Consider the following 14,384-nt stretch of genomic DNA (forward strand, 5'->3'; position numbering starts at 1 on the left):
TAACCACACTCGGTTCAGTGCAAATATGCCTCGGGAGTTAAGGCGCTTGTATCTCAAGGCACGACTATATATATAGCAAGTTTTTTATTCTTTTTTTAAATTTGTATCCCAAAAATACGTCGGCGTCACTTTCCACTGAAAAGCGTATCCCGTAGCTGCAAATTTTTGTGACACTTTAAATATTTTCTATGTACAAAGAAAATTCTAATGCACACAGGCGGGAGTGCTGATGATGAACTTCATTGTCTTATGGTTTTGTGCAAACACACGCGCATCCACATTAGCTGAATTCATGCGCGCCATTGGATTAAATTTCTATTAGCTTTCCCCGATTGAGTTTGAAGAGTGTTGATTAGGCAGTAATGGCCTTTGTTAGCTCGCTAATGAAGGGCTTGATTACTATTCTACTTAGTGCCACACATCGGGATGCGGCTGATGTGTTTGCTTTGCTTAGCATCTGTTGGCGATAACACACACACACACACAATTGTCTTTTTATTTGCTGAGGAGAGGTGACGTGAGCAGAGGCGAAAGACGGATGGTGTTGCCTTGCCAGCGCTCATCTCTCACTCCCCTCCTGAATTGTGTCTTTTCGGCTCCTCGCATCCTCTCAAACGACTCCACTCTGTCTGTTGTATTTTTTTTTAACACCGCCAGCACCTTCCGGGACTATTTCTGGCCCCCTTTTAGCTGCTTCTTTTCCCACTGACTGGATTTAGACCCCATGACACTTGAGGATCGGGATCGCGTCAGTCCAGGGGCGTCAAACTCATTTTTGTCACGGGCCGCATCGAATCAGACACTAGTAAAAACTGCTAAAAATTGAACGGTAATAAAAATTCGCTAGCCAAATCTCAATTTTTAAAAAGTGAAGACAATTTGTGATATTAGTAATGACACATTTGTCTTCGCGGGCCACATATAATGATGTGGCGGGCCGTATCTGGCCCCCGGGCCTTGAGTTTGACACTTATGCATTGTAGATGGATAGATAGATAGATAGATAGATAGATAGATAGATAGATAGATAGATAGATAGATAGATAGATAGATAGATAGATAGATAGATAGATAGATAGATAGATAGATAGATAGATAGATAGATAGATAGATAGATAGATAGATAGATAGATAGATAGATAGATAGATAGATAGATAGATAGATAGATAGATAGATAGATAGATAGATAGATAGATAGATAGATAGATAGATAGATAGATAGATAGATAGATAGATAGATAGATAGATAGATAGATAGATAGATAGATAGATAGATAGATAGATAGATAGATAGATAGATAGATAGATAGATGCCGTATTTTCCGCACTATAAGATGCACTTAAAAACTTCCAATAGATATTTGTCATTGTAACATGTACAACGAAATTTAAATGATGAGCGCGCAGTACAGTGACCCCCTCCCCCCCCACCATACCACCATTGCAACATTTTTAAAGAGGAAGTCAAGTGCTTTTGTTACTTTCCACATAAAAGATCCACCGTTTGGGAGATCCATGCTTTTCATTGGTCAATAACAATGCATTAGGGTCTGCACAAATCCTTGTTACCCCCCCCCCCCCCCCCCGTCAGAGAACTCAAGCAAACTTTCCTCAACTCGAAAATAAATAAAGAATGCCACTCTGGCGGGCTAATTTGAAAAAGTTTCCACGTATGAAAGTGAGTACGGCTCCTCCTGCTCTCCCACCTCGGCACCCCATCACTCGAGTGTCATTCCAGCATGAAATGAAGTGACAAATCTTCCTGGGGTGGCTTGTTGGGATTATTATTAGAGCGCACGACGCCCGCTCAGTGCCCACCCACCCACTCACACACACACTCGGGCAAGGCTAATCACTGGCAGAGAGAGAGCTCTTTAAGCCACTCGGCTGTGGTCTTGCGGGGATGGAAATAATAGAGCTAATCAAGGAGGATGATCCTCAATATCGACACTTCATTTTCAGTACAGTGTGCTTTGCAGGTTGTAAAAGAGTCTTGCGTATACAATCTTTTATGTGTTTTATCATTTTATCTCCACCATAGTGCATTTTAGCATTGGTTCTAATCTGACTTTTCTTTTTGGGGGGTTTTGCCTTTGAAAGATTCATGACGTTCCTCTTCTGCGTCACACTGTGATGTTCCCGCTCGCAAAGCTTTCGCCTTGCGGAACTTTTATTCTATTTCTTTATTATTATTGCGGCGCTCCCCAGCGCAACAATAATATCTATAACGTGGCCTACTTTTATCCAAGCCTTTGTTCCGCCGGCACCGCTAAAAAAGCAGGCAGATGGAAAGCGCCGTGCATTAACGCTTTCCCTTTTGCCTTTGCCTTGATCTCGCACAGCTTGAGATGGGACGTTTGTCCTTCGAGCAACAAAAGATGAAGAAGTGAATCGTACCGGTTTTCACATCAAATGCGGTACAATTGTGTAAAAACACTCTGCTGAGTTCTGCCGCTCAGTCCGCTCGGTGCAGACCGGGTGATGCGGACGATCCCGAGTGACGTCCAGAGACTAGTTTTAATAAATTGCCAGTTTACAGGTTACTCAAGAGAAGAGTTCTAGAACAGGAACTATTACTGGAGCTTTGGGGACCTTCTTCGCTCTTGTCTGTCCTCGCCAATGAAGAGGCACGACCCTGAATTCGGACAAGCCTTTATAGTATCGAAAAATATTTCGATTTAAAAATCACTCACGAGCCAGACATGTTAACGATGAACCCTAACATTTTAGACGTAGTCATGATTCAAGTTTATTACTGACCGGGTGTTGAGAGGAGGCAGATGAGGTGGCTCGGGTGTCTCATCAGGATGCCTCCTGGAACACGTGTTCCAGGCATGTCCCACCGGTAGGAGACCCCGGGGACGACCCAGGACGCGCTGGAGAGACTATGTCTCTCAGCTGGCCTGGGAACGCCTTGGGATACCCCGGGATGAGCTAGAGGAAGTGGCTGGGGAGAGGGAAGTCTGGGAGTCCCTCCTGAAGCTGCTGCCCCCGCGACCCAACCCCGGATAAGCGGAAGAAGATGGATGGATGGATGGATGGATGGATGGATGGATGGATGGATACTGACCGGGCAAAACTGCTTTCCTTTTGTTTCAAAGAAGAGAAGAGTGGACTCTTGCTAAACCTTTAGCAAATCCTCTCTCAGTTGAAACCAAGGCCAAGGCTATACATATTATCTGCGTGTGTGGTGTTAGCGAGCATGCGCACATGTGATTGTATCCAAAGTTTGTGTGTCTTGTGTCTAACGCTGTGCGTCTAACGCTGGGGAGACAGGTGATGTTGGGGCGAGAGTCAAAATAACAAATATGTCCGCCCAGTCAACCCTGCCAAGAATGGCTTGATCCAATCAGCCACCGTCTGCTGTCTTGAACACAAACACACGCTGGGGCTAATGATGCGATGTCTGCGACCGTATTGGGGTCTCGTTGTCTGAGCCCAACGGATCCTGAAAAAGAAACGAGTGCACTACAGCTGTGATAAAACAGCTTTGGCATTGTTTTGCGGCGTCGCGCGTCTGTTTCATTTGCGCCGCAGACATGGAAAATGCTGCAGTAAGCAAGTGCGAGAGCGGAAGGTTGCTGGGGTTAATTGGCATTGAAGTTCAAATGACTTTTTAAGTGCAGGAGGCATGTTTGTTCTTATTGATTTTGCTGACTGGGAGTCATTTATGAACTGTGTTTGCAAAGAAGGAAAAGAACTAATGGAGTAGAATACCTCAGCACGTGTGTGACGCTACGCCACAAAATAATTGCTGGAGTGGAAGGGATGGGTGGATTGACGGACGGACCAAACGATGGATGGTTTGCTTGGATGGATGGACGGACAGACGGGCGGGTGGGTCGACGGACGGACGGTTGAATTGATTGCATGGATGGATTGCATGATGGGTTGCATGGATGGGCAGACGGACGGATTCTTCCGGTTCCTTTCATGTCTCACTTCAACTGATGCGACTTAGCTTAGCTGTATGTCCTCCTGAACCAGTCTTGATATTTTTGGCCAGTCCAGCTTCAAATATTTCCTGTACACAGCCTGCATGTTCCATTTTCTTGTTGTGGAGCATAACCTTTACTTTTATATTAGAAAGCAAAAGGTCAAACAAGCAGCTTTCCGTCACCCCAAGAATCAAGTCTGCGAAGAGGAGCATCAAGTTGCTAGCAGCGCAATAACGCCAGCCCTGTTTTCCTCACATCTGAGATTTCCATTTCCTAACGTAAAGTGAGAAGGAAATTAAACAATGCGAATGGAACAACGTTGCCGCCAACATTTATGCCGCGACCATAAAGCTCGGACAGGCTGAATTTACGAGAGCTCGCCGCCGTAAATACTGCGCTCGGGAAATGTGATTAGGCTCATAAATAGGATATTCCCCGCTGTCCTACCCTTCACCCGAGGAGTCTTGTAAAAGCATATGTTCAGGACACTTTTCTCTGTTGCCAGTCGCCTGTGTGGGATCTCGACATTTACAACTGTGCCAGTACTCTATCAAAACAAAAACATTCAAAGTACAAATAAAATGCATCATAATCACCGGAGATGCCGATTATTTGATCCGTTAATGTGCGTCGATCGTTAGAGACGTGTCGCTAATTGACTGGAACAAATTATGATGAGACCGACCAATCAGAGCAAGGAAAATGAACATGTCATCGAGAGTCTGACGTGATTGGTCGAAAAATAATCCTAGTGCTGATAAGTCCCTGGGCAGATTTGATTGAAATCTGATTGGACAATAAAAAAAAAAATCTAACATATATAGCGGAAGCAGAAATTCCAGTATTGCTCATTTCTGTCCGAAAGCTGTCATGAATATTGAACTCACGGCTGTTCTTGGTTCCGGCAGGTGGAGTGGCTGAAGAATGAAGAGATCATCGACCCGGCGGAGGACAGAAACTTCTACATCACCATCGACCACAACCTGATCATCAAACAAGCGCGTCTTTCCGACACGGCTAACTACACGTGCGTGGCCAAGAACATCGTGGCCAAGAGACACAGCACAACGGCCACCGTCATTGTTTACGGTAAGCGTTTTTAGCAGATGGACGAATTAGCCTCTGCGTGAAAATTCACTTTTGAATCACCCTTATATAAAGTCGGACGTACTAACCCTTATTGATTATCCCGCCCAAAGATCTTTGAGCTCAAACGTTGGATTAGTAGGTTTTTTTTTTTTTCCATCACCCGGCTCGCTGCAGACTCATCATCTTCCAACTTTTTGGAACTATTGACCTATCATAGTATTCTATTGATTATTTTCAAAGAATATCCTGAGAGGAAGGAGCTAGCATATAAAAAGACAAACAATATGGGAAGATCTTTTAGCTGTAACTCGCAATGACATCAAAACGAGTAATACTAATAAGTCCCAGATTTTGGTCAAAGGAAACAATGCGCGGACGACACACACACACTCAAACAAAAAAAAACAACACACACTCGGCGTGTTTCTCCCCAGCGTAACGGCCGTGGCACCGCTCCGCCGTGTGCTTCAATCAGAAATAACTACATGTGTGTGTAAGTGTGCGCCGCAACAGACAGACAGCCCGAGATGGAGTGCTTTGACACTGATGTATCCTTACAGAAATAGATTGTTCAATCTGCGGTTCAATCTCCTCGGCTCTCCCGGAGGGGCCCGGCTGACGCTGTTGACAAGGTGAAAAAGTTGCAAGGATAGTGCAGGGATGCGGTGGATCATCAGGGGGATGAAGAAAAAGATGGTGGGGAGGAAGCTCCATGAATAAGCTCAATTTGACCTATTTTTGTTTCAACTGATAGGAAGGTGTCGCTTCAAATACTGACCGACACGTTCCGTTGACTCCAATTGTGTCACGAAACATTTGGTCGTGACGTTGCATGACGTGCCGTTGATTTGTAACTTCACAGTGAACGGTGGCTGGTCGACATGGACGGAGTGGTCAGTGTGTAACAGCCGCTGTGGGCGGGGCTTCCAGAAACGAACTCGCAGCTGTACTAACCCTGCCCCTTTAAACGGAGGACTGCCTTGTGATGGACAGGCCATCCAGAAACTGCCTTGCACCTCCTTGTGCACCGGTGAGTTTGAACCCGTTTGCCTTTTTCTGCCGGAACTTCAAATGCAACGTCACGGGCAGGTGGTGTCGTAGAGTTGCGATATAACGCAACATAAAGTGGTAGTATTTCATCATCATTATGTTGCTTTGGCGCCATCTTGTGGCGTGTTGATGTCAGGGCACATTGTTGAAGTGATTTGATGACCTTCTACATTGAGAGAAAAGTAGTGTGCTTTGTCACCATTTTGTGGCTATTTGGTACCATGTTGGAGTGAGTTGAAGATCTTTATAAAAATAAAAGTAAAAACATTTGCTCCAAAATAATATGCAATTTATTGCCCGGACATGTCTTGCTGTGTGATCGTATGGTCTTAGAACACAGCTCAAATTACTTCATTGTTACCTCCAAACACAATAAGCTGTAAACAGATGACTTCTGTATTAAAACACCTGAGACCCTTTGGGTATTTTATTTTTTTTTCCTCAACAAACTCGGGCACCACTCCAGGAACAGCTACTACATCAATAGTCGTCCGGAACGACTTTTTCCGTAAGCAGGCAGACTTTTGCCCAGTTACTTTTCTTACAGTTACATACAAGAAGAACATAAAGGCCTGGGATCCAAACTCTCCTATTACTGGCGGAGCAGCTTTATGCTACGTAGGTTTAATTGCGGTTTGCGTTAATTACAAAACCTGCTAGCAAGATAGCTCGATGGACGCAGCTTTCCCTTTCTTTAAATAAACCCAAACTGAGGTAAGTGTGACCTGTGTCTTTTAGAGGAGACTGGCAACATGCCGGAGCCGGACAGGGAAGTTGCAGAGGACATTGGAAAAGTCCATGAATGCTCCAAGGGACTGACTGCCCCTGACGGCCATCTTCAGGCTTCATAAAGCTTGCTGCTGATGTATCATTGCACCTTCTTTTATACAGTGGAACACTCCCCCCAAAAAAAAATGAAATACTCTTTAAACCTTAATTGTCACTGACCGTCATACAAAATCCCATCGGTGGCTAGCTTGCTTGTGGCTAGCGGCGAACATCGCAAACTTGTTCCTATGTGTCACAGAACATCCAAAAGAAAATCAACCAAATATTTTTAGCGGATAGTAAATATGGACTTGCTTATATAATAGTGATCACTAAAAAAATCTGATCTTGTGGAGGCGTGAATGATGAACCACAGGGGAAGATGATTGCAAATTTTTTATGAGTTTCCAAAGTTGAAGTTCCACTGTATATTCCACTTATATTATTATTATTTCATCAAACACACAGTTACAGTTCTATAGCCTCCTCTGAATATACAAACAATATTTGTAATACTCTTTCTTCCAATAAATATTTTCATCACCCGTTTGAGCAATCCTTGTTATTCCAATGCACAATTGTGCAATTTCACATCTCCAATATATGGAAGTGCAATAGAGTTTCATACCATTAAATGAGATTAAAAAGCATGCGCTAAACTGGCGAGTTGTTGTGCACAAACTCGTGTACATTACTATCGGGCGTTATTTTACTCCTATTCCACCAGTCAGTCAGAGTGCAAGCAGAAAATTTCATCATGCTCGGATTCAGATCAAGTTTTTTTTCTCCCATCTAATTTTCAACAATATACCCATATTTTTTATTAGCATAAATTCTAAATTTTTCTAAAATGTTTCATACCATTCACTTATTTCATGGCTCATGCGATTTTTCTTCTTGCTTAATGCTCATGTCTATTGAATTTGTATGCTTTTCCTACTAAGGTTTCTGTCAAATGTTCCCACTAAATTCTACTGGAATGTCACTTTACAAAGCAACACTTGTACTTTGCCGCCCCCTTGTGGCATCTATAAGCATTCAGCCTTTTGTATGACGCATCAATTAGTTGTTGTTGTTTTTTGCTGTGAGGAGCAGGGCTGATGCATGTTACTGTATTTGCACCCCCTTCCGCCACTTTTTTTTGTAAAATTTTTCAAAGCGCTCATGTTTTCGTTTCCTTTGCGTTCCCTCTAGTGGATGGCGACTGGACCGAATGGAGTAAGTGGTCGGCCTGCGGGACGGAGTGCACCCAGTGGAGGAGGCGGGAGTGCAACAACCCGGCGCCCAAAAACGGCGGGAAGGACTGCGAGGGTTTGGTCCTTAACTCTCAGAACTGCACCGACGGACTTTGTATGCAAAGTGAGTACATCCTTCACCAACATGCAAGCCATGTTGACGAATCCCAGACTAATCATTTTTAGCAAAGTAGCAGAATCTTTCAAATATGATGTAAGTTTGGGATTAGCCATTATGTTCTTTTATCTTCCATCTTCCCTTGGCCAGCAGGCAAGTTTCTGTTGCGCTCAGCCTTCTCCCCTGACACAATGGCTCCAAAATGAGTTTTCAAATGTCACATTTCCGTCCTTTTTCCAGGACAAGGCTTTGCTCTGCTCTCTTTTTCGTTGGAAGATCGCGAGAGTGAAGGCCATCTTTTCCCGTTTATGTTTGCACCCCCCCCCCCCCCACTTCATCGGGTTTTTTCAAGGGATCATTTTTATAGATTTTGTGTTGTATGTTTGAATGTACAGCATAAAAGATGCAGCAATTAGGCAGTGTTGCTTTTTGTTTCATGCCACATCCCTACTCTTCCTCAGGCGTCGCTGTCATCTCTCCCTTCGCCGGCCTTGTGTCTCTCACCCTGCTTTCATGGTGTCGATTCATCCGCATTTACTTTCCGCACGTCGCCCGCCGGTGGCCTCGCCCGGTCAAGTCAAAGCCTCCTTTCTTAGAAAAACGTCGCATGGCTTAAATAACAATCATAAAGTGCATCAGCCACCAATTGAACTGTCATTCGGCTCATTGCCGCCATGATTTTGTGGCGAATTTCTAAAAAGCTTGAAAGCCGAGATAGCGGCGGTTCTCCAAGGTGCGGCCAATTATATTTGTTGACTTGCAGCGCGAGGAGGAGTACCTTTCTTACTCATTGCGCCCCGAGTAATTGGCAGACATTTGACGAGAGGAGAAAAGAAAACATCGCGCAACGTATTTTTAGAACACACACGCGGGCAAATTGTCACATGTTTGCGCATCCAAGGATGCCACAGGTTCTCGGCGACAGCGCTGAGCGACAACAACCCTTCATTAGCGAGGAATGATCAGCCGGCGCCTTGTCACGATCGTTATTTTTCCGAGTCGTATCGGCTTCTCGGGATGACAAAATGCATCAACAAGTGAAAGTACATCCAGATCCATACGTATTTACTGTCCAACCCATAAAGACGGAAAAACAGAAGCAGTAAGTTGTGTTGTCAAACTCTTGCTTCTTTTTGTCCATCAAGGGTCACCATGGTAACAAGGAAGATGCGGTGGCTCGTTAAGACTCCGTCATAATGATTTTGATGCCATTGCATTTAGATGCAGTTATTCCATATTGCTGCTTTCATGTTGCCAGCTTTTCTCCAATGCAGGATTATTCATTCAGGCTCATTTTCCCCCAATTGACTTTCTGTCTTTGTAACGACTCGACACACCGGGCTTGTGTTTCAACTACTTCCTGTAGCACTAACAGGAAGGCATAAAATGTGTGTGAGCATGTGCGGTTCACGTCGCTGCAAATAAATTCTGGTGTCGTCTTTTAGAGCCGCAGTAATTTACGGAGATAGCACAGCAGTCGCGTAATGTTTTTTACCGTTTGCGTTTGCATGACGCAAGACAGCAGGTAGAATACTAAACCGACATTTTTTGTTGTTGTCATGACAATTTGGAGGCAATATTTTATTAATTTAACGTAGCACGTTTAAACCCCGGAGAAGAGTCTTTGAAATACAGAATATGATAGTAATCATATTACTATTTATTTCATCCTTGACGTCTATTTTGTTTACGCTTTTTAATTTATTTTAATAATGAATTTTTTAATAATGAATTTTGGATCATTTGATGGTCTTTTTAAGGCGTAATCAACATGTCTATATTATGTAAATTGGTTTCACCTATAATCTTATTTCTATCCATTTTAATCTTTGAGGAAAAGTGAGGAAATATATATTTTTTAATATATTGTAGAATGTGAGGAGATAAATAAATGCAGTCACCATCTTGTGACTCTATAGGCAATTATAAACTGATTTAATTACTGCATGTATCATTTATTGCCACTTAAAAATGAGCACAAATATGAACGACTTTGTAAAAAGAATCGCATTTGGCTTCCATGCTTGATCAAATGCTTTTTTTCTTCCACGCTGTCTTGTTTTGTAATTGGGCGTGCCTTGCATTCCTGTCACGCCACGTTAGCATTTTAGCATCATCCCGACCGCTAATCGCTTTGGCATTTGGCAGATGCGCCGACGATTAAGAACAAATGGCGTGCAAAAAGAGTCACACGTTTGCCGTTGAATGGCATCGAGATCAACAACGCTGATAGTGTTGAGTCCGTGTGTTGTCCCATTTGACTCCTTTTTTTTTTGTTTAGTTCATCCAAGCATCCATCCATCCATCCTTCATTCCTTCTTTTCCCTGTCCCCAAGGTTCATTGTTTGAGACGTCCAAAGAAAAGAGTGATGTGGGATTCACATGTAAGTTTTATCCTTCATTCCTTGCCTTTTTTTCTTCTTGCTTCCTTTGTGTGAGTAGTTGTGAACGTGTGTGTTTTTGTGTCTATGTCTATTTGTGCTTTTCTCTTATCACAAAATCCGTGTATTTGTTTCCTTCAAGAAGTAAGCTGTGCTCTCATGCCGGCATCAAAGACACATCAATTATTTTTCTCCGTTGCCAGTGTGATGGGAATGTAAATCAAAGCCGTGTAGTAGATTCAATTTGAAGAAGAAGTCGTTTTCAAGGGAAGCGGTAAATAAATTGTTCAAAGGAGGAAAACCAAGTGTGAAAGGACACATTTTAAAACACTTCCTCAATCTTAATAAAAACATTCTGACAGACATTTATCAAAATGCACAAAGAAGTACTTTGTGGAATTACACTTTGCATATGCTCTGGTTGAAATGGCTCATTATGTGTTTATGATTTTTATAACCAGGCAGACGCTCCTCTGTGTTGCCAGCTTCTACTTCCTACCTACCTTACCGTACCTAGCTACTTACCTAGCTAACTGGCTAATTACCTTCGGGTTCCTTGCTACTTACCGACTGTATCTAGCTAGCCTCACTGCTGTACTGTTGCGTCAAAAAAATAACCCAACTTGGGTCAAAAATTGACTGATACATTTATTTGGGTCAATTTGATGTTGACTAAATGTGTGTAAGCGTGACTGAATTTCAAAATGGCTGACGGCTAGCTACCAATCTACCTGCTTACCTACGTAGACAGCCAACCACCCACCCTGGCCTATGATGATAACATAAAATTTTACGAATACTGACTTAGGTAGCTACCTTTGGGTGCTTACTTTGTGTGTGTGTGTGTACGTGCGAGCTGGAATTTGAGCGTAAAACATCCACCCCCTCGCATCGAGCGCTGTCAGATTAGACTGAGCACAGCATCAAAGATGTACGAATACGACTCTCGCTTCAGGTGTTTCATTGGCTCCTTTTATAGTGTGTCCACTCAGATGTAGAAATGTGGAACGGGTTTTTCACATTTTGTTGTGTGACAAACACACACAAGGGGACTACAAGGTGATACTTGTGTGTCCACGGGCGTGAAGAAAACTCAATTTGCAGAGCTTTGAATTCAAAATGTGTGGGTCAGTTCTTATTCGCCGAGATGACTTTGAAGTTCTGGATCACAAATAAAAAGTAGGATGGGGAAAGAGTGAATTGACAAAAATGGAATACTCGTAGTGACAAAAAGTTTCCTTATTGACAACTTTTTTTTGATATGCAGTACTTCTACTCAAACTATTGTCGGACCTTATTACGATATTTGCAATAAATGACCCTTAATGTTTCGGCTTTTAGCAATTTTTCATACAATATTACAACTTTTTTCCTCAAGATTAAAAAACTAAATCGTTGTACGTGGTGGGGCACTGGTTAGCACGTCCGCCTCACAGTGCAGAGTGTGCGGGTTCGATTCCACCCCCTCCATGTACGTATTGCTGTTTACCATTACAGTGCTTCTTCCTCATTCTATCACAGCCCCTTCATTCTGCCATGCTGCCTTCAAATCAGATGCGCACATGCGCTCGCACGCGCACACGTCCAAAACCATTATTCATCCAAGCGGGTCGAAAGTGTTCACCCACGTCCAGTTGCTTTTTTTCTCCCCCTCTCCTGTGTCTCGTTGTCAGGAGACAGCGTATTATACCAGGCTGTCAAGCTGTAAAAGGGCATTAAATAAACTTTCAAGTGACAGTTGTCGTGTTGGAGACCTTAAAATAGAAGGTCAATCAGATTAAAGATTGATTAATAAAGATGCATCATGATTGCTATCACAAAATCATAATTTGAGGATTACAATCCTTTTGCAAGGCGCTGCCGGCACAGCAGTGCCATATGAAACGTGAAGAATATAAAGAAACATAACAGTTACGATATGCAATTACGTCACGACATCATCATTCGGTGAAAAAAATGAGAATATTAAGATCTTAAGAAGTACTTCTTAGATTTGGTTTCAAACTAATCCGATTTAAAATGCTTTAGTAATTTACTTCGCTAAAGTCAGACTTGGCAACGTGTAAAAAAATATATATATATATATATATATCACAATATATAATATATAATATATATATATATATAAATCTGCAATATTGTAGTGCGTGAACGATGAACCGATAGCAATTTGCTGTATGATTAAGATTCTGTGGTTACCCCAGATTTTTTTTTATTTTTCATTAAAAGGTTCATGGCCTGCTCAGACTTAATTATGAGAAACAAGCCTGTGCAGTCGTCACGCCTTCGATCCTCCGTTCAGCATCCCTTGAGACGGTTGAGGTGGTTCACAGCGCCCTCAGGTGGTCGCTCTTGAGGCTTTTTTTTTTCTGTGAAGACGTGCATCGGAATGCAAGATCTATGAGACCCGAATAAAAAGCGTCCGTCCATCCATCCATCCGTCCATCCATCCATGCATCCATGTTGGCGCTTATCTTCACTAGGGTCGCAGATGGGCCGGGGCTTATCCTGACTGATTTAAGGCTAATTAATGTGTGTTATAATTAATACTAATTTCCAAATATTGATATTGTATTAGAATTAATGTCATTTTTAATTTACTTTTCAAAAACTACATCTGAAGACTGTGGAGGTAAAACATGGAAGTTAATCAACAACAACAAAACTAAATAAAAAAGAATGCAGCTGTCGTATGCTGCAGTGCAGGTGAATGTTGCAAGTGAAAGTCGCGTGTCATATTGAAGGAGGACCCTTGTAAAATAATTAACAAGCTTATTAAAATGGTGTCTAGGCAAATGCTTTTATTACGCATGCTTGAAGCTTGTTTAAGTTTCACAGTCCTTGCAGTCTGAAAGGTAGGACAGTCAGATAATGTCATTGTCCAGGCAGTATTTGGAGGAGTCTGTAGTCGAATGACTATTATTTATTTATTTTTTGGTTTATCAGGTTTTGATTTGTTGATATAAATATATCCCCCTATATACAGTATTAGTATAGTATATATTTACATATTATACTGTGTAATCATCACAGCCCTCTCTGTGAAAAGTTCTACATGAATAAAATTGACGAATTGTGTTTTTCCAGCGGCTCCAAGCACGGACGACGTGGCTCTCTATGTGGGCGTGGTCATCGCCGTCATCATGTGTCTGGTCATCTCGGTCATCGTGGCGCTCTTTGTGTACCGCAAGACGCACCGCGACTTCGACTCAGACATCATCGACACGTCAGCGCTCAACGGAGGCTTCCAGTCGGTCAACATCAAGACAGCCAGATCAGGTACTTGCAGCCTTGACTCGATCCTGTCTGATCCATTCATCCAGTGTGTAAACAAGGTTATGCGGCGTGTTGTTCTTTGAGGAAGATTGTGTACGTTCGTCCGACTGAGTTTCAGTTGGAGAAATTCCTGAATAGTGAAAGGCTAGGTTTTGGTAAAACGGCCGTTTAAAGTAACTGTCTTGTTCCGTTTCGGCCGTGGCTTGTCGAACAATCGAGCCCTGGGTTTGCAAATACCCATGGCTGGAATTGGAGAGTGTCTCGCACATTTCGGTCAATCCCTCATCCTGTTGGTCAACATCCCTCCCGCCGACTTTACCTGACCTTGTTCCCCCGGCGCCACATTGACTCCCACCCGTAGCATCCGTCTTTCCCGTGGTTAAATTGCACCTGCGTTGACATTTCTTTCCGTCGACCTAATGGGGAGGACCCAAAGAAGCTCACTGTTGCACGCATTAATTGCTTTCGAGAAATGTCAGGGAATTTGAGATCGATCTGGTAGTTGTGCGCATCCCTCGGTTCGATATT

General features: G+C 42.9%; 1 protein-coding gene across 4 annotated transcripts in view; it reads left to right on the forward strand.

The window, feature by feature from the left end:
* LOC133154524 (netrin receptor UNC5C-like) overlaps positions 1-14,384 on the forward strand; it is a 113,504-nt gene that overhangs the window by 88,528 nt on the left and 10,592 nt on the right. For 3 of the 4 annotated variants that reach the window (XM_061279295.1, XM_061279297.1, XM_061279298.1), the window contains exons 5-9: positions 4,848-5,028; positions 5,891-6,058; positions 8,041-8,205; positions 10,536-10,583; positions 13,668-13,859. In XM_061279295.1, coding sequence (XP_061135279.1) covers positions 4,848-5,028; positions 5,891-6,058; positions 8,041-8,205; positions 10,536-10,583; positions 13,668-13,859 — 754 coding nt within the window. The remainder of the gene's footprint in view (positions 1-4,847; positions 5,029-5,890; positions 6,059-8,040; positions 8,206-10,535; positions 10,584-13,667; positions 13,860-14,384) is intronic. The other variant, XM_061279296.1, reaches the window with a different exon arrangement.

This window comes from Syngnathus typhle, linkage group LG5 (assembly GCF_033458585.1).
Source record: "Syngnathus typhle isolate RoL2023-S1 ecotype Sweden linkage group LG5, RoL_Styp_1.0, whole genome shotgun sequence".
Lineage (NCBI taxonomy): Eukaryota > Metazoa > Chordata > Actinopteri > Syngnathiformes > Syngnathidae > Syngnathus > Syngnathus typhle.